Here is a 21529-nt window from a genome sequence, read left to right on the forward strand (position 1 = left end):
GAAGGAAGGAAGGAAGGAAGGAAGGAAGGAAGGAAGGAAGGAAGGAAGGAAGGAAGGAAGGAGGAAAGAGGTCCAGAGTGCAGGAGCTTCTGTCACCAGGGAGTTTGGGGCGTACCACCCTCCCAGCCCATGGATACATTCACCAACCAGGAACTCTCCAAATCTGTTGTGTAGGGTTCCATTATGAAGGCATGATTGCTGAAATCATTGGCCACTGGTGATTGGCTCAGTCCCCAGCCTCTCTTCCCTCTCCTTCAGCCGGGAGTGGGGCTGCAAGTTCTATCCCGGGAGTCACAGGGTTTGACCAGCCATGTGGAATTCTCCTAGAGCCACCTCATTAGCATAGATTTGGGTGTGGCTGAAAGAGGGCTTATTAAGAATAACAAAAGATGTTTTTCTTACCCCTATTACTCAGAAATTCCAAGGGTTTAGGAGTTCTGTGTCAGGAACCAAGGATGAAGACAAAATATATATTTCTTATTATGTCACAAAATGATATGATCCACCCAGATTCCCTGGAATCCTTCTTTTTCCATGAGTTGCCCCCACACCTTGGGCTTTCAATGACCTGCATCTGAAGCCCTTCTTCCAAGCACTCCCTCCGGCTCCAGGATCCATTTGACCCCAAGAGCAAAGGGCCAGCAGTGCCTGGGCATTGCCAACCCTCATCTTCACCCCATGGGCTGTTCAACAAGGACAGACAGTATAGGGTATGACAGCCCAGCTTCCTTCCCATAGGATGGGACAACGCTGAGACCCTACAAACACTACAGAGCCTCATGCTGCGTCAGGTTTCCTCCCTTCCTTTTTCTGTTTCTGGGAAACCTGACCAAAAACCTTAGGTTACCTTAAAAATTCCTCTGTTAGCCATTATGACTGTATATTGGAGTACTCATAGGAAGTTACTATACTTCCAATTTCACCATTAAATAAAAATAAAATATTATTGATTCTGAAACTATACCAAAATCATGGGATTTTACATTGGTGAGTCAAAGTGTTGTAGGACTATCTCCTTAGTTCAGCTAAAGATGGGGTCCTTGTCACACAGCCACGAAAAATTAGGCCCACAGACAGTTTGAAGGGTGAGAAAAACAGGATTTATTGGGCAAAAAGGAGGAAAAAAGGGAAACAGGGACTCTCTGCAAAGCCAGAGTCCCTGCTGGTGCACTTCCCGATTGAATCCCAGCTTCCACCCAGGAAGAGGAGGGGCCAGGCTCCTCCCTGCTGCAGATAGAGTGGATTTCTGTGGCTCCACCCCAGTGCACATTCTTCCCAGCACGCAGGCTGATTGGAGTTTCTCTGGGGACCCCTTTCCATCTGGCTGTCTCAAAAGGTCTTTTAGGATGTTGCAGTGCCTCAGAGGCATCTCTCAATCTCAAGCACCCCAGCCCAAGAGATCTGTCAGCAGTGGTCAATGGAGACCTCCAGTCGGTTGGCAGAGAGTGGGCAGGTCAGCATCTAGCACATTGCCACCACTACAGGGAACGGTGGGCAGACAGCGAACAGCAAATCCTGGCTCAATACTGGAACTCACAAAACTGGTTTTCTAACTGTTATGAGAGTATTGTTATAACACAACAATAATGATGAGACCCGGGAGAAAAATTTAGTAGGATAAAACACACATCAAGTACATTGTTGAGATACATATGGCCACTCTTCCATTATTTGTCTACTGATAATTTCTTGACCTTTTAAGAGAAGACTTGAGGGTAAGATGTGGAAGTACTGATTTGGTTAGAGGAATCCCAAGGAGCCAAGAGACACTTTTTCAGACATACAGGAAAAGTCGAGGTCCTAATGTATGTAAATGAACTCAAAAGCTGCATTTGCCCTGCTGTTTCTAGGCAGCCCCGGCCAAGTCATTTCAAACCTTAAATGAGGAATGAATAGTGATGAATGCATTTATGAATATCCTCATTTGAAAACAAATGGCACCACAGTTCCAGGGTTCTAAATTGAAAAGTTAGTAGCAAAAAAGAGCTGCTCCAAAATCCATACTCTATAAAATCCACATAGCTCATGAGGAGAATGATAGAACTATAGATCATGGGCAATTATGCTCCAAAGAAAGGTTTTGAGGCAGCTGCATTCATAAGTCCCTCTTAGAACAAAGACATAAACATAGGAATATAATACCATAGCTAAATTGCCTCATCATGCTGCCATATTTTTGTAAATGAGATTTATAATAATAGAATTATATAATCAGCCCATTTGCATGACACATATTATTATTACTGTTGTTCAGATTTAAGGAAACTGAATTCTTTCCAGGATGCAAACTATGCATCTTTCAGAGAAAGAGAATATGGGACATGACTTAGAGAAAAACCTTCTTCCATCATATGATATTATCTATGGTGACATCCATATGACATCCTTTAAGGGGGCTCCTTGGGGAGACTTTATCAAAGCTTTTTTTCTCATCACCATTTAGTGTACACAGGCAGCAAGGAGATACACAAAGTATACAGATTTGGAAATATGGATTTATTCTCATTATGAGATGAGTACCAAATATCCATATTGATATGCAGACAGAGAAATAAATCACTGTAAATCCTAAAGGAATTTTTTGCAAATCTTTTTCCTGCATTCCCTCACTATCAAATCAGCAACTGTGAGATGGACTCATTGACAATACTTTGACATAAGGCAGGAATTAAACTCCAAAATGGGTACCCTTATGGAAACCTAATGAATGTTGCAAACTAAGGATGAGGAAAACATACTATAAATAAGGTAATGTCTACTCTTGCTGTCACCCACTGACCCTGACTTCAGACTCTAAGCACTACTTTCTCTATAGATGAGCTAATTCCATCAAATAGGGCAGGCCCAAGACTGGCAGATGAAGCCCTGTCTTAAGTACTTTTTGCTTATGCTCTCTATGCTAAAATACTTTCACACATTCTTCAAGCTGATCTTTTTTTAATAAGAAAAAAAAAATAAAATAAAATTGCCCTAAAAATAGGGAATAATTACCCTTGTTCATATTATTTCCAAAGAAAAAAGATATTTATAGAGGTGAGTTCTAATTCTAAGTTGATTAATTCAAAATCTGCATGCACAGTAGAAACCATCAGAATATTAGCTAGCATTTATTAAGAAAATAATGTATGCTAGGTATTCTAAAATTTTGAATGCATCATCGCATTTAATTCTCATTCTAACCCTGTGTGTGATATTCTTTTTATACCCATTTTACCCATAAGAAAATGAAGTGTGGTTTACTTAAAGTCACAAACCAAGGCAGTCTGTTTTCAGAGCTGATGCCCTCACCTGCATTAATGGGCGAGCAGGGGAATGTGAGGCTTGGAGCCTTTCCTCACTGGCATAAAACTACTTTAAAAAATTATTCTGTCATTGTATTCTCTAAAATTCCAGGGAGGAGAAAACTGTCTTAAGATATCAATGTTTCTCTTAGTGGGTTTTTAGACTCCAGAAGTAGAACTTGATGTATTCAAGGCCCAGAATCCATTTGTATATAACATAAGAACTCTAGCCCTCTGCAAATCCTTCCTTTAGAAAGCTTCCACATTCATCAACAAGCACACACCAGAATTCATCATGTCTTTTAAGCTGGTCTGTTGAAAATAAGACCATGTATTATAGTCAGACTTCATTTGGGCCATCCTTTGCTGGTTAGGTACATTGGCAATGAAAGATCTGAAGGCATAAACTTGGCAGCAGCTTCAAAATATCCAGTTGGTTCCGGAACGATAACATGCTCATTATGTGCATTTATTGTGCCTGGGTTCCCTGCTGTCCAAATCTACCCGGAGTCTCCAATCAAGAAATATTGATAGGAGCAGTGCTAACATGATATGACTGGGGACAATACAGAGTGACATGACCAGAGGTGATGAGAAGAACACGTGTGGTTTCCTGACCACCCCCTCCACTTCCCTGCCACATATTTTAATGCATACTACATCCCTGCCTTGGCAGTCACAGACAGAGAAGCCAAAAGATATGTATGTATAAAGTTGCATCCATCAGCACCACCAGTGATCCTCCTGGAATGCTGTCAGTTTACAGATTGGCTTGCACCCACTGTCTGTGCACACCACACTCTGTGACGGTGGTTCTAGCTCTAGTTCTACAGGGACAGCAAGGCATCTCCCCAGAGCTCAGACAACTTCCACAAAGACCTACCAGAATGCCAGGTAGGAAGTAAAAGAGTCATTTGTGTTGGCATTTGCTTTATTAAGAGGGAAGGACAGCAAAAAGAGGACCAAATTAGATTTTAAGCTAGGACCAGAATACAGAGGAAATAAACGTTAAAAATAAGCCAAACCTATGTATTTGTGGTTGCCAAGGCAGCAGTCCAAAGCAGTTGAAGTATACCCATTTCTGACCCCAAAACACAAAGACTCAGAAGCTCACTTTTAAGTAGAGACTTCGTTTTGTATTCAGAATAATTGTTTATATTTATGCAATACCTGAATATGCAGCAAATTGCATGGGACTACATCTGAACAACACACTGGTGTCCTAAATGTAGGAAATTCCCAATCTATGCTATTTTGTATCCAGAGAATAATTCTATAATTTCCTATATGAATTTTTGATCAACATAGATGTTAGAGAAATGTCTTGCAATTAATAAAAATACTTTCTTTTCATTAAATATAAATAATTGCCCATCTTCTTCAGAGAGAGCAGTCTGTATATAGATATTTAAATTGTTCACCCAAAATTCATGGACCAAATCCATGTTCAACACTAAGATCCAATTGAACATAATTTAATCATTTGTTGAGGATGAAGAAACTTACTTTGAGATATTCCGAAACTCAAGAATTTCATTATGATTTCAACTTGTATTGCATGAAAGAAATGTAAAACATGGCAATTGATAAATGACCTAAAAATATTGTACCAATGGTCAGTGTCTGTACCAGCAGTTTGAAGACAGTATTTCCAACGCAGTCTTCTCACTTCAGAAATTTAAAAAAAAGAACACATTATGAGCTCTTCTCACTTCAGGTAGTCTACAAACAAGGAGAGTTACTTCTGGATGCATACTGTTACCCCATCTATCCTATAAAGACATACTCCAAAAATCAAAATCAAGACCAACCTGAATTTTAAATCCCATGGTGGTAATCTGGGATAAGACAGGGTTTCTCTTTAGGCTGATGAGTGAGAATTTTTTTCTCCTTAAAAAGAAAATCATTATTGTCTTTTAGGAGAGAGATAAAGGCAAAAGACATAAAGTAATCAACTTAAAATGGATTCTCATTTTAAAAAAAAATAGCTGGGTCAGCAGAATTAATGAAGAACAGTTATGTGAAATGTAGTTATAAATGAATGAAGAAACCAATAAGATAAAGGTATCACATTAATGAAAAAATAAGTATTAAATTCCTGTCCTTTTTGATGTTTTCTCTGATAATATTTCCTTCTTCATAAGATAGTATAATCTCTGGCAAATTTCCAAAGAAATTAAGAAATAAAATATGGTTTGAAGGAAAGAAACAGAAGAAGGAAAAGAGAGAGAGAAGAGAGACTGAGACAAAAAATAAAGAAAGGAAAGTTTAAAAAGTGGCATTTTTAGAAGAGCTTCTAGGACTTGAATTAGGTATGGCATTAATTTTTTTCCACCAAGTCTTAGTCTTGGCATGTTTCTGAAAAAAATGCAGAAATTTCATGGATGTGGGAACTGGTGATGGAAAATGCATTATTTCCAACACAACAATTGTTGTACTTGAGAGAAACTATATGGGAAAAAATAACACCCTAGAATAAATACAAATGAAATTCATGTATCAAAACCAATACTGTGAAAATAGTTTAAATGTTTCTTGAATTTATATCTAGTCATTAACCTAAATGCAGATTTTAGTTGAAGCCACACTTCTGCCTCATGGTCAGAAGGCCTGAAAACCTGTGGCGTGGAAAATTGGCAGGAAGGAGAATATTGAATTGGTCTCCATGGAAAAACAGATTTTGGCAGCCATAACCTCCTCCCTGGCAGGTCTCTCTCCCCCTCTCTCTTTCTTCCTCCCTGTTTCACTCTTGTCCCAGGAAAGAGGCTGAGGAAAGACCATATATCAGCTACAACAGCAAGCAGTTGTCAATCTGACCATTCATCGAACAACCGTTCTCATTGGCCTTGAATCCTGTGGTTAGGGTAAAGCCCCAAAATTGTCACAGCCCTAGACTCACCCTCTGAGAGCACAGAGGCCATAGACTTCCATTTCTACTGGCTTTGGTTTCCTTCTCCCCTCAAACAAGAAAGTGGGGTGGAACACCTGCCTCACCCAATGTCCCTGAAAGAAACTGCAGTCCACAAATGGAAATGATAAATTCATTCGCAGAAACCCTAAAAATCTATCCCTCTCTTTCCCAACCCCCATCCTATTTACTCCCCTATTCTGTCTGGTTACCTCAGGGAAAGCAGATATTTCCTTAGAGTTTTATTTAGTCCAGAGGGCTTCTGCAAAATCATTTCTCCACCCAAGAAGGTCCTAACAGCCCACCTCACCCCTAAAGTTCAGGCTCGTTCCCTCCTGGGCTAGCCCTAAACCCAGGCTCCATCAAGCTGCCCAACATTTTCCTTCCAGCCTGGTTTCCATCATTCCCCTACCCCAGAGCTTCCGGGAATGTTCGCCACGCCCCTCCGGTGGGTTCCAGGCCCCTTTGCATGAGCGAATTGAGGCAAGAACTACCTCCCTAGAGTCAATGTTGTGTCCGTGTGCTGTGCCTGTGCCTCTCGGTGGTTTTCACGGTGATCTTTTCTCTCTTTGCAGCTGGTTAATAATCCACTAGCAAGTCAGGCTGCAGCGGCTGCTGCAGCCATGAGCTCCATAGCAAGCTCACAGGCCTTTGGCAATGCCCTCTCCAGTCTTCAGGGGGTCACAGGTCAACTAGTTACTAATGCACAAGGACAGGTGAGTGGGAGATGGGAACAAGAGTGCATTTTTATGGCAGATTGAACTCGGAAAGGAAATGAATTTCTTTTGCATGACAGTGATATGTAACCGCATCTATTCGAGGCAAATAAATAATGTTTACTAGCAATGTCAAGAATAGGAGAAGGGTTGGGAGGTGTTTCTATATTTTAGAAGCAAGATTTTTTTTCCTACCTCTAGATTGTCAAAGTTTTATTTTGTTTTTGTCTCTGTACTGTGACTCATGTTATGACCTTATATGAAGAAGTTACTTTGCATTACAGGGGCATTCTTTCAAAAAAAAAAAAAGTTACATTTTAAGAATAAAATGTCAGTTTTGCTTTTTTTATTTTTCACTTAGGGAAGAACTTGGATAATGAGGGAAACTGATCAGTTTCCTTCCATAATTGCTGTAAGATACCAAAATTAGTCTTAACAAAGCCAATTTTTGAATGTATGGGAAGGTGATGAAGAAGTCTTATAAAAGCAACAAAGAAAAGGGGTGAGTTAGAATGAAGCCAATTGCAGGTCAGCTCCATGGCCCCCAGCCTCCTGCCAATTCCCATGGAAGCCAGGCAACCTCTGGCATGCTTGTTGATTTACTTCAGTATGACAGGGGCAGTAAACCTTCCTCATGTCATGAGATAGGGTCTGTCCCCTCACACTGCTAATGTACCACGTAATGGTCATACAAGATACTGGAAGAGCTTCAGACAACCCAATAAACCCAAAACCTGCATAAAAAGCAAATGAGATGAAACTGATGATGTTAGGGTACCCTCCATCCGAAGGCCTTTCTCAGAGCCCAGTGGTTAGGACACTTGGTTCTCCAGCATGACTGTTTATGATCATGAAATCCAAGGGAGAAGGGGCTAGCATTCTCACAAAGATTTTTTCCCCAGCCTTATTTATTTGCCCAGCAGTGTGTTTGCATCCTCCCTGCTTGGCCGGCTCTGTGGAGAGCAGGCATTTGGATGTCTTGAACCCTGTTTTTATTTTACATAAAGAGTAAACAAAGATGCATTATAAGCTAAATCGTCTCCGTCTACATCCCAGGGAAAGAAAGCTGACCTTGTTTTATTTCCTGGGCGGGTGCAGGATTGCCCCATCAGAACCCTGAGGGCTGAACGATGGAGCTTGTCAAAGAGAGGCCCCATGTAATGAATCATCTTATCACAGGTGCACACCACACATATTAAAGGAGGGTTGTATGAACACTGTGCCCTCTACAGTAACCTTTCAATGTCTGCTTTAACCCTTGTTCCAATCCCTTTTCATCAAAAGATCATTTTATGCAGCCGGCTCTAAATGGAGGCTCTCAAAAGCCTATTAAGATTTCTGGAGGGACGGGGTATTGGTGTGGAGGAAAAGTTGGTTTTAATATCTATAACTCATACTCACATCAGGTCGCTGCTTCCTAGAGCTGTGCCCAGAAATAGGACACCCTGCCTCACTCCTGCCAGGGAGCTGGCCCTTGAGATGTAAATTTTAGGGGTTCAAGATAGAAACCATATCCACCGACGGATATTTCCTCTGATTTTTTTGTTCCTACATCTAAGTAAATTACACTGCTATTCTCTATCACTTGAATATTTGTGATGCAGAAAATCCATTATATAGAAGGAATTACTAGGATTTTATTCTTCTGATCATTTAAGGGCTGATTACTTTGCCAATTAGATATTCTCAGGGGCTGGAGTTACTACTTTTGCTTTTTTTGGCCTTTGCCAAACCCCAAGGATAGCTTTCCCAGCCCATGAGTACCCATTAGAAAGTGATCTTCCAAGTAGAAGATTGATTGGTACTGTGCATACATTGTATAAGAGTTGACTTTAAAATATCTTATTTTAGAAACTGTGGTATGATCGTTTATTTGATGTGGTACACAAACCTCCTAAAGTGGAAAAAAAATTACATTCACAGAGAAACCAATAATGCCCACTCATGAAATCTTAAGTTTTAACACATGTGCCCAGTGGGGTCACGTCTTCTACCTAGTGAAGAAAGAGTTCAAGAGTTAAAATACTCAAACTTCCAGTGGATAGTTGGCCATATTCATGCAGCGATATGGTTAGTTTTGTTTGTTTGTGTTGGGTTTTTCTGTGTGTGTTTAGTATATCAACCTAGTTATCTTCCCAGGAAAAGGTGCATGTCCTACAACTGTTGGCACAGAGATACTTGCGTGGCACTGTGAAGTGGGGTGAACAGCCTATGGTCAAATTACACCAAAAGAGATAGGCAAAAATTATTTGTTTTTTGTTTGCGTGTGTGCATATTCCTTTGGCTTATGTTAACGTGGCACAAAAGGTAGCAATACATTGAAACCAGATTCTTAGAATTAGCCTTGCTCAAAATACCATGTAAAGTAGAATTACTCCACCAGCCCATTTTCGATTTCTTAAAAATCTCCATAGCGCTTTCCCGGAAAAGGTACAAAGAGAAAACTCAGAATACATTTAAAAATTCTTTCACTTGAGTTCTTGACATCAACTATTGTTTACATTTGGAAGTTCACCCAGGAGTAATCACATTAAAATCTAAACCTAAGTGTGGAAAGCATGTTTGACTCTACTGATAGTTTGGTGAGGTTAGGTCTGTTGAGAAGGGGTGGGGTGAGATGGGGGTTCTATTATCAGAAATGTTCTGATCCTCCCCTCCTGCTAGATTATTTTGGCTACCCGGAAACAAAAGACAAGATTTAGTAGTTAAGACTTTGAATTCAGACCTACCTGGGATTGAGTTTAGGCTCCACCTCCTTCTAGTTTTATGATCTTGGAGCCATGACTTAACCTACCCAAGCCAGTTTCATTCTTAATGTTCAAATGGAACCTATATGAGGCAGCCACGAGACTTAGTGTCTCACAGGGCCCACAGCCTATGCCAGTGGTGCACTTTTGCAGGGCAAGCAGTCCTAAGGCTGCCTCCTCTGCTGGGTAGATGCCCAACTCACATGAGGAGACATGCCAGAATCTTACTTCAGGCTCTTGGCCCTCAACTCTCAACAGAAAGAAATCCCCCTACCTGGGACTTGGCAGTTTTGCTTCCCTATCTTGGCATCTGACTCTGTTTCTATTAACCGGATATCAGTAAATTTAAAGAGATAGGAAATCTCCATATATTGAAGAATTTTATTCCTGCTCCTTTTTTTCCCAACCGGTAGTTATTATGAGCAAACATGGAGGAAAATCTTCAGTCGTTTTTATAACTTTCTAACCCCACCCACTCGTGTGTCATTAATTCAAAGAACAGACACTATTCAATAGAGTTATAAATTTTAACAGAAATACTGCGTTCTAAAGTCATAGAGTAGAGGCCAGGCATGGTGGCTCATGCCTGTAATCCCAGCACTGTGGGAGGCCAAGGCGGGTGGATCACTTGAGTCCAGGAGTTTGAGACCAGCCTGGACAACATGGCAAAACTCTGTCTCTACAAAAAAATACAAAAATATTAGCTGGGTCTGGTGGCAGGCACCTGTAGTCCCAGCTACTTGGGAGGCGGAGGTTGCAGTGAGTCAAGATTGTGCCACTGCACTCCAGCCTGGGTGACAGAGTGAGACCCTGTCTCCAAAATAAATAAATAAAATCATAAAGTACGTATCTTACCCAAGGATGCTAAAGGCTCTAAAATTATATCATACCCAACTTCACTCTGAGGTGGGAAGGTAACATATGTCCTCCTGAAATTAGTAGTCATGAAATTGATCATGACTATGGCATTGCTGAGAAAAACATCCTAGTTCTCTTTGTTTACTGGATCTGGAAATCATGCAAGTGTGGCAGGTGGGCAATGGAATGGTGCTAGCTGTGGACTTGTTTGAATTCCAGGTTGACCCATAACTGGCTCTGTGACCTTGGGCAAATTACTTGAGCTCTTTGAGCCTCAGTTTTGCCAATTATAAAGTAAGGATAATAAAATCTAAGCTCCTAAGTTGTGAAGATTAAATGAGATAATGTGTGGGGAAAGCCTGCCAGTGTACAGTGTAGTTATTGAGAATACACAGGTATTCTCAATAAATGATTGCATAATTATCATCGTCGTCATTGTTAAGAGTTTTGTCTCATAGTTTCTGGAAACCTATATTTGATCTGGACATGCAGCAAGAGGCAGTACAGTGTACAAGCAAAAAGAAAGGGTTCTGGAGCCAGACTGCCATCCACCAGCTGTGAGACTGGGCAGTTTCCTTATTCTGTGCTTCAATTTCTTCATCTGAAAAATGGAGATAATAATAACACCAGGTCCTAGGATTAAAGTCCTGAGAATGGCATCAGGCACATAATCATCACTCAATAATGCTATCACCCAATAAATGCTAGCTATTAATCAAGATGGTATGTGTTTTCAGTTCATAACTGTGCACAAAAACCCATGCTAAAGTCTGTGTATGTGTGAGGAGTATGAGAATGTGAAAATCTTAGTAGGACATTAAGTTATTTTAAGGAAATCTTACCCTTATCTTGGATAGTTCAGTAGGGAGGAGGGAAAGTGTGAGGGTATATACGTGCTCTTAACACTTATTCAGTGGGTATGTTCAAGATTTGGCAAGTAGATTTACTATCGATTTGTTCAGCTATAGAATTGGCTTCCCTGGTGCCCCTGGCAATATCTCCTTATTGGCGTTATTGCAGTAAAGTAAAAGCAAATGAAATTTTATTTTCTACTGGTGCTAAAGAAAGCATTCTACATTTTAACTGAAGCTCAGAATGTTTCCTGATGAAATTAAGTCCGAGACCACTGTGAAATTTTCTTAAGTGGCAGCAAGTAAAGTCAAACGCATTGGTCCTTAAAAAGCCAATCAAGGCAGGGGGGTGAAATCAACTAAACATTACTATTTCAACGTATTAAAAAGAAGGAAAAGTAAAGAGACTTACCTGGTCAGGTTACTCCAGAATGCACATACTATTGTATGTCAGCTGAGCAGAGTTGGTTTGGTGAGATTTGGAAGGATTTGCTGGAGCAGTGTAGGATAGGGACTGCCTCCTAAAATGACAAGCCCATGATGAAAGAAAACCTATCGAATGGTTCTTACAGCAGCCTATGCATTATGACTTAGAGAATATGCCTTTGATGGCACAAAACCATTGATTGCCATTCAATTCTATTCAAAAGCTCTGAGCTAGAGAGGGGTGAATGGAGAGGCAGGAACACCACCAGCATCATGGATGTACACATCAACTGGAAGGCCATCCTGATGTCATCACTTTCAAACATGGTTAAAAATACGTATCTTAGAATTGAAGCAACATGATGTTCAGATGGGGATGTTGCTCTGAGTTGTAATAAGATAAATAACATCTCCGGAGAGCAAGAGAGTAGCTAAGAGCATGGGCTTTGATTGGAACCCAAATACTATCACTTCTTAGTTGCGTGGACCTTGGATACATCATAAAACTTTTTTCTGGGCCTCTGTTTCCTCATCAGTAAAATAGGAATGATAGACTTCTCACATATATTTGTTGTGGGGTTAAATGTGGTAGAAAAAGTGCCTGACACAGTGCCTGATATATGTCATAAGCATTTAATAAATCACGGCTATTCTTTTAGGACGAAAACCCAGCAATTGACCCTGAACTGTGGGTTGTGAAAGTAATTAGCCCAACCTTTTAAATACATGAGAATCTTTTAAAGCAAATCACTACAAAATAAATGAAAATAAAGTTGTAGTAAATGCAAATCTCAGCCAAAGGATTGAGATATAATGAATTTATTCAGTGAGTGTTGAGTCCCACTCTAGAAGTTATTAGATCTGCCAAGAACCAACAAAACCATAGCTGAACACATTTGTAAAATTATTTTCAAACCCTGTGGAAAAGAAATATGTGTAATTCTGACCATGTGACTAAATAAATGAGGTTCATTAGAAATATCCTGCCAAAGCCAGTTGATCAGGAGTTTAGGGAGATTCACATATATTACTTTATTTCATTTTAAACAATGAAACATGTTCAATGTATAGAAAATAATTTTTGCAAAACAATACAAAAGGCACTCTTATTTAACCACCTGCATATTGACATTTTTTCTCCATATTAGCTTCGGTTTTCTTGCTTATTTTTAAAAGAAACAGAGGGGTAGGAGCGGCGGGAAGCAGCCACACACAAAAAATTAATTAATTAATTTTTTAAAAAATTTTTAAGAAAAAAAGAAACAAAACATGACAGACACAGCTGAAACTGTAGCACCTTCTTCTCCCATTCTCAAGATGATTACCATGATAAAATGAACGCTTTTCATGCACGTTCTGCATTCTTACTCCAAAATATTAATTGAAGAAGCAAGATATGAAATAATATGTACAGAATAATACCATTTTTAAATACAAAAAAAGGCACTAGAATCTATTGTTTCTATATTTTGTGTAAATAAGAATCCAACATGTTTTGTTGAAAACTCCGAGTTGGTGTCTGTATGTTTTCTCACAAATACAATGAACAGACCAATCTATTCATATCACATTGCTTAACTAATGCTTTTGCCCATCTTTTATAAACCAAAAAAAAAATCTGAAAAAAGCTTGTATTGTCTCATTTGCAATGTCATTATAGGAAATTTTATTTTAAAAGGTGTAAAAATTAAGTCGCATTGTGTGAACTATACTTCAAGTAGCATTTTTTAAAATCGAATAACATTTCTTAAATCAGCTCTTTCTAGAGACTGGGAAATATATATGTTCATGGGATTAGTAACATTATAGGAATTTTACCCTGACTTCATCTGAGTTATAAAGATAAAACAATAAACAACCTCAATCTTTCTACTAACATATCAAATTTCCCCTTTGAGCCCAGTTGAGAGTTTTATTTCCTCATTTCAGGAGAAGCAGTTGCATTAATGACGTTTTTCCCTAAGTGTGCGCTTCGGGAAAATAACGAGTCCCTCAAGATGCCCCACAAACGAGAGTCCCCTGGTCCGAGGAGCTGGGCAGCCGTCTCGCGTGGGACCCACCCGTGGGCGGAGCCAGGCGGTAGCGCTGCCCCGCCGAGCTTCACCCCAGCAACTTCTTTTATTTTCTTAACCCTGTTTTCCCCAACCGAACACTTCCTAGAGTTCACGCTGGCAGAGCCCACTTCAAAAAATGCTGCAGGAAGCCATTCACACTCATTCTTATCCACTTTTTTTTTAAATGCGAAATAGTGATTTAAATCAGAAAAGAACCTCTTCCAGTGGGGGCTTCCTTTGCAACCGGGGCTTCGCTGTGGTTTCTGTGTTGCTTTGAGGGCACACACCTACATAACACTTTTGCAGAAATAAAGGATGTCATCTCAAACTGTTGCCAACAGTCCCAGGGACTCGTCATATGCAAACCGAGGGCAAATGAACGTGGGACGACCCGAGGCGCTCGCTGAAGGGGCTCTCCTGCAGTGCCCTGGCAGAGGGGGAGTGGGACGGTGGCTGTGGAGTGAAGGGCGGAAGTGCCTTCGCTGTCCTGAGGCCTGGGACCCTCTCGATGGTAAATCGCTCTGTTGAGCCCCGAAGCGCAGGGACTCCGCGGGCGACGGACTTGACGGGAAGCTTTGCTGTGGTGCGGCCCAGCTGCGGACACGCTGGATGTCAGGGCCGCAGCAGAAGCTCCGGGCTGTGCCTTCTTAGGACGGCGGGTGCGGCCCTGCCCAAGGTCGCCCCGCCCTCCATCCTTCTATCCCCCCACCACATTTCTGAAATGAAAAAGTTATCAGTCGCTTTAGGGTTACCTTAAAGAACGGAAAGGAAAGCCCTCTCTGAACTCTTTCTTTCTACTCTCCTTCCCCAGCAAAACTCAGCAGTGCAAGCTGCCATGTACGGTAAAAGGGGTGTGTAGGAATGCACAGTGAGAAATCTACTTTGGAGGATTCTCCCTGAAGATTGAGCTAGAGAGGACCAAGCTCTCTCTCACCTAAAGCAGAACTGGCATGCTGTCACTTTCCCCCCTTCTGGCTGCTGCAGCGTTTTATCTTTTTTTATTTATTTATTTATTTATTTATTTATTTATTTATTGAGACGGAGTTTCACTCTTGTTGCCCAGGCTGGAGTGCAATGGCACAATCTTGGCTCACTGCAACCTCCACCTCCAGGGTTCAAGCGATTCTCCTGCTTCAGCCTCCCTAGTAGCTGGGATTTCAAGCGCACACCAGGACGTCCAGCTAATTTTTGTATTTTTAGTAGAGACGGGGTTTCACCATGTTGACCAGGCTGGTCTCGAACTCCTGACCTCAAGTGATCCACCTGCCTCGGCCTCCCAAAGTGCTGGGATTACAGGGGTGAGCCACCACTCCTGGCCCATGTGTTAAATTTTTATCCTTGAGTATTTCATTTTCCTCGGAATTAGGAAACGTTTTCTTGTGGAGGCTCCTAAATCAAGACTGTTGGCACATCCTGTCTCTCTAAAGGACAGGAGCGGACCAATTAACTAATGAAGCAACCTAAATAGCAGCTATAATTCTAAACAGGTACTACGTAACAAGATGCCATTTACAAACAGCTCCCTCAGAGCTAGTCTGACATATTAGCTCTTTCTTTCATGAGCATAGTTTACATTCCAATTAGTGCCTCCCTATGGCAAAATACGACAATGTTCACGTGACTTCTTACTGCGTGCAAAGCTCTTTAACTGGCTTAATTCTTAGGGGAGTGCTAGGCTTTAGCTGAAGTCCTTTGGGCCGAGTGACTTCTAGAAAAGAACAATGAAAATAATATCTCCCAAGCATTGAGCCTTCACCCTGGGGCTGGTATCATCTAAAATCCTAACAGAGCAGTGTTCACAGCAGATTTGATTGTCTCAGCTGTGTAAAGTCTCAAGGCATCAGGGGTCAAGTGACTCCCTGGGATAATATCTTTTGGAAGTGGCAGAACTGAGATTTGAGTTCGAAGTCCATTCCCATTCTTCCATATCACCCTGATTTTCTCAGGTTCAGAGACCTGGTTCATTTCCTGGCTGTTTCATGGACATGTCACAAACTCCAGAACCTTCATGTCTCCATCTGCAAATGGGAATTGTAATTCTTGCTCTGTCAACCTCACAGAGTTCTCTTGAAGGCATACACTCACACACACACACACACACACTCACACTTGAAAACTGTAAAGAGATATAAACCTTACCGAATAAATACAGGGTATTTTAACTGGTATTCTTACTATCATTATTTTTGCTAATCAAAGGAACTGGACAGGTAGTGTCAGGGAATTGTCTAAAGCAATGAGACGTTCTTGAAAAGTCTGTATCAGATCTCCACTTCTTGCCAGAGAAAATCGCCTTAAGGTGTCCATAGGTCTCCTGCCTTCCAGTGAGGCAACCTAGTGATGAGGAAAGAAATGCATGGTGAGTGCTTCGTATGGGCACTCATCAAATTAGCCCTTCAGAGCTCAATAGAAAACCCTATCCCAGGGAATGGAATCTTCTGTTGGGCTGAAAATTGCAGCTGAAGATTGTTGTCCCACGCAGCACAGTGATGTTAGAATTGATCGAGCTCCTAATGTGGCAAGACCCCACACATTTCTAGATCCACCCAGAATGAGGTAAACCCTTCCAAAGAAAAAGAGGAATATCGAATGCTGTGTTTTGAGTCTTCTTACTCTGTGAGGTTGATAGAACAAGAATTACAATAATTATTTCGAGTCTAAGACACCACTGATTTTAAAAGTCATACCACTGATTTTTGGAGGGGAGGAAAGAAAGTACCACATTTGATAAATATATCAATTGTTAGAGGTAGCCTAATTTCAAAAATGTTAAAAATGTAAAAAAAAAAAAAGTGATCATTGAAATGTTTATAACTATAATTAAGGAAATATGTTATTTATTTGATAAATATCCTGAACCAATTCCAGTATCAATAAGACCATACAATGGGCTGTTGATGATGGCTCCTTTTTAATATTTAACAAAAAGTCAGGGATGGGAGTGGAAGGCATTTATATCTCAGCTTTTCCAACTGTAGAATGAAAATTAAACTTGATTTGAGTAGAAGGAGGGCAGACAAGAAAAGGAGGAAGTGCTGAATTTTGATTTAGCATCCTAGAACAACATCAGCTCCATCTTCAAACTATGTTTATAGTTAAGAAGAACATTATTGGAGAGGAGAAAACATTAAATTCACGTGAGAAACATTAAACTTTCAAATAAACTTTCAGTATATCATTTACCACACCATATGCCCAATAATGCACCCAACTTTCTTGTAGGCCTGTGAGTTGTTGACATGATGAATACTCTTAAGGATGTCATCAACTCACAGAGCCAATAAGAAAGAAATGAGAAATCAGAGTTAGGTAGGAATGGAAAAGTCACAACTCACAACAGGGAGAAGAGCCAGATTAAGTTCAAACGTAGGCCTTCGAATGACCCAGTTGAATTAAGTGCACTAGCCATTACTCCAAATTGCCATTTATCTCATCAACTAAGCTTTTCTACCTGTATAACTAACAATATAAGTAGATCCTGAGAAGATGTCATCAGGTGGAGGGTTCAGAATACTACAGTGAAGTCAAGATGTGATGCAGCTTTATATTTGTAAGTAAATGCTATTAATCAAGCAGCACACAGATACACAAACAGGAAAAAAAATGTTGCACACTCCCTAGATCAGATACTTGCCAATAGATACTCACAATAAACCAGTCTCCTTAGAGTAACAGAGGTGGACAGTGCAAATATCCATGTACTGACTGAAAGGTGGCCCAGGATAAAGAACATGGACTTTCAAATCGGACAAATCTGAATCCTGACTTCATCTCCAAGCAGCTCTGCACCCCCTGGCAAGATATTTAATCTTCTTCAGCTGAAGTTATCTCTTTCATGAAATGACACCAATATATTCCTCTCAAGTTTGTTAGGAGGATTCGTATTAATAGCAATAATAAATTAATATGTTGCTGCCACTGATTGAGCACTATTCATGTGCTAAGTAGCTATTTATGTGCCAAGCACTTGATATATTACTTTATCTTTACCACCACACACAATGTGGTTTATTCTCATTATACAGATTAAGAAACTTCCAATATCACCCAACTAGAAATGGCTGGATTCAAACTCAGTTATGTCTAATAGAGATTGCTTTTAATCACTGTACTGTAATAATAATTTAAAACATTTTGTTTTATTCACTGCAGCTAGAACCAAGTGGCTAGAATGGCACCTGACACATAAAGAGCATAAATACAGTAATAAAATCTGTGGCCTGGAGTATTTCATATATGCTAATATGCTAGTCAATAAGCATTTTTGCATAAATTCATCATTTCATTTCATTCTCACAATGATTTTGCACTATCATCTCTAATTTACAGCTGAGGAACTGAAGGCTCAGAAAAGTTAAACAGGTCAGGCGCGGTGGCTCACGCCTGTAATCCCAGCATTTTGAGAGGCCGAGACAGGCAGATTACTTCAGGTCAGGAGTTCGAGACCAGCCTGGCCAACATGGTGAAACACTGTCTCTACTAAAAACACCAAAATTAGCCAGGTGTAGTGGCAGGCACCTGTAGTGCCAGCTACTTGGGAGGCTGAGGCAAGAGAATTGCTCGAACCCAGGAGGCGGAGGTTGCAGTGAGCTGAGATCGCATCATTGCACTCCAGCCTGGGTGACAGAGCAAGACTCCATCTCAAAAAAAGAAAAGAAAGAAAGAAAAGTTAACCCACTTTCCAGAGCCATACAGTCAATGATAGGGCCTGGACTTGAGCCCAGATCTGGCTGCTTTGAAGCCCAACTTTCCTCTGAAGCAAAGCTGCTTTCAGCACAATATGTGTAAGTGCCTAATACTGTGCCTGCCATATAGTGTCATTTCATAAATATATGTCTATATATATGTTTTAACCACTTATGGTGGCTCATCTAAAGTAGAGTCCGTTTGGGTTTTTTGTTTGTTTTTTGAGACTGAATCTCACTCTGTTGCCCAGGTTGGAGTGCAGTGCTGCCATCTCTGCTCACTGCAACCTCTGCCTCCTGGGTTCAAGCAATTCTCCTGCCTCAGTCTCCCGAGTAGCTAGGATTACAGGCACACACCACCATGGCCCACTAATTTTTGTGTATTTTTAGTAGAGATGAGATTTCACCATGTTGGCTAGGCTGGTCTCAAACTCCTGACCTCAAGTGATCCACCCACCTCAGCCTCTCAAAGTGCTGGGGTTACAGGAGTGAGCCACTGTGCCTGGCCTAAAGTAGGGTCTGCTTAATATTCGAAGTTTTATGTGGATGTGCTTTTAAGTGGGTCATCCAGCATTACTCTGGCTGATGAAAATGGCAATTGTTAATTTAGTTGACTTACTTCAATTGTTTTAACAGCTAACATTTTGGGGTTGTTGTAAAAAGTAAAAGTAACAAAAGATGTTAAATCCTTGGCACTCACATCTGTCTTGAAATCCATGGTCCTGCCAGCAAGCAGAGAAGACCAATTTGATGATTTTTGAGTCAACTGCCCACACCATTAGTGACCGGGTAAGCTGAACAATCTTGTTTTCATCAGATTAGCAGCAGCAGCAACAGGCTAGGTGATGTCTAGCTCACTTCTATGACATGACTAGATGGCTGCTAGACATAATAGCATTCACTTTTCTCCATAACAAGATGTTGTACTTTATTTAATCAAAAGGCAGGGCCACAGAGATATTACCTGCTAGGGTCGTTTAACAACTGTTGATTTCCTCTGATGGTCTAGAATGAAAACATTCCCATCTGCCTTTGGTAAATCTGCAAGTAACATCAGCAAGCTATCCTAGATAGCCAAAAGGAAGGGGTAAATAACATGGGCAAAAACAAAAATCTGTTTTAAATTCACATGGAATTTGAAGATTTTCTTGCAAGTTTAAAATGGAAGCCTTCTTAATATGAGGATCTTCTCAGTATTATTGGGTTATAAAAGAGCTATTTAGGATTTTTAATACAAAGGGTAACATTATTGAAAGAATGTTTATGTTTAAAAGGAGATACACAAATTCCTTAAATGAACACAAAAGGAAATGACATAGTGTGCTACTCCAGACTTTGAGAATTCATTTTGATTTCTGAGACTATAAAATCATACACATTTCTAAATGTTTGAAAAGTAGAGTTTCTGCCCCTCTAGGCTCACATGGAGATAAGGCAGTAGAAATGAGAATGGTATCTGTGGTTTTGCATATCTAGACGGGTTCCTGAAATCCAGAACCTAGATGAATCAGAAAGTACTAAAAACTTACCCTTCTCAGAAACCAAATATGATACTACAAACATTGCTTAAAATGCTCCAATTTTTTTAGTGAAGTTAAATAGATTATTTTTGGCTTTGTAGCTAAACATCTCAATGGTTCTTTGATGAAAGTATCACTATTCCAGCTTTTCCATTACTTAATAATATATATGGCTAGTCTGTGAATGATATCATCTGGCAAGGCTGTGAGACATATTCCTGACAAGGCTGTACTTCAAAAATAACTTTTGAAATTAAAAATGCCAAAATTCACGCTATCAGCATGAATTATAAATTATTGAGCTTAAAACAGGACAGTCAGAAAATCATTACATTTATTGATTGGTTTATTAGCAATAATAAATCATATTTCACCAGGACCAAATTTGAAGTGCCTTCCAAATACTCTTTTTCTGAGGGACATTTAAAGTAGGAATTAGAAAACTATGAGAAACTACAATTGGAAGAGTATATCCAGCCCTCTTTGCATACATCTATCAAAAACTGGCTAATCATTAGGGATAAGGTTGCAGATTGGCCACCTATGAAAATGGGGATGCAATTTTATGAGAAAAACTCATCAGCATAATTCTAATGAGTTATGGTCTTTGTCATGAGAAATGAGAAATTCTGTGGTCTCACCCTAAAGAACATTAAAAAAACATTACTAACAGGAAATTGAAAAAGTAATATATGTTTGAGTGATGAAGACAACTTTTTTCTGATTGAATAGATAGATAAATATTACATGCAACTATCAAAATACATTTAATTTTGCCACAACAATGGATATTCTCTTCACAAAAAGCATATGAATCATCTTGGACTCATGAAACTGGGTGGTGATAAACAGATGCATCTTGAGTGACACTTGGCATGGCTTCATTCCCCATCCTCTTATTTTCTTAGAGGCTTGTTTTGTTGTTTATCCTAATTTAAATTCAGCTTTACAGCTTGTATGTGCTTACTGAGTATAAACAAAGTACAAAGGGATGCTAAATATGTACAGTATTTTCTTAAGCAATTGCCAAACATTTTCTTCACCAATTTCTATTGCTCCAAAAAACTTGGAATATTGGAGATCACTGGTCCAAATTTAGGGTTTTATTGTTGTTTGTTTGTTTGTTTGTTTGTTTGCTACCACTGCTGTAGCTCTTTTTTTTCTCATTTGGGAAGAAAAATAATATAAACAGTTCATAGGTCCAGTGGTTGATTTAGGAATGTTTCCTAAAGCTTCTAAGGACCAAAGCTGAGTGACACTAACAGGTGTTCTCCCAAGCAATAAATAACTTTAATCTGATTTAGTCACTTAATCTGGCATCAACAGGCAGAGGCAGAAATACTTCTGCAAATTCTAGGTATTTTTGCTGGTATTAAAACTTAAAGTTTTAGGCAAAGCCATATAAAGGCTCATGAAGTTGGTCTTTCTGCAAAATGATGGCTTCACCACAGTTGTGCTTCTCTTTTAAGGGGGAAAAAATGTT

General features: G+C 39.9%; 1 protein-coding gene and 1 long non-coding RNA gene across 4 annotated transcripts in view; one reads left to right on the forward strand and one right to left on the reverse strand.

Annotated features, from left to right (window-relative positions):
- Positions 1-21529, forward strand: part of POU6F2 (POU class 6 homeobox 2) — a 496629-nt gene that overhangs the window by 427488 nt on the left and 47612 nt on the right. For all 3 annotated transcript variants that reach the window (XM_023226357.2, XM_023226358.2, XM_031936007.1), the window contains one exon: positions 6765-6905. In XM_023226357.2, coding sequence (XP_023082125.1) covers positions 6765-6905 — 141 coding nt within the window. The remainder of the gene's footprint in view (positions 1-6764; positions 6906-21529) is intronic.
- LOC111552251 lies at positions 4764-6512 on the reverse strand. The gene is made up of 4 exons (XR_002734590.1): positions 6500-6512; positions 6181-6284; positions 5093-5171; positions 4764-4949 (listed from the first exon to the last, which is right to left on the reverse strand). It is a non-coding gene; the product is annotated as an uncharacterized LOC111552251 (long non-coding RNA).

This window comes from Piliocolobus tephrosceles, chromosome 8 (assembly GCF_002776525.5).
Source record: "Piliocolobus tephrosceles isolate RC106 chromosome 8, ASM277652v3, whole genome shotgun sequence".
NCBI classification, from domain to species: Eukaryota; Metazoa; Chordata; class Mammalia; order Primates; family Cercopithecidae; genus Piliocolobus; species Piliocolobus tephrosceles.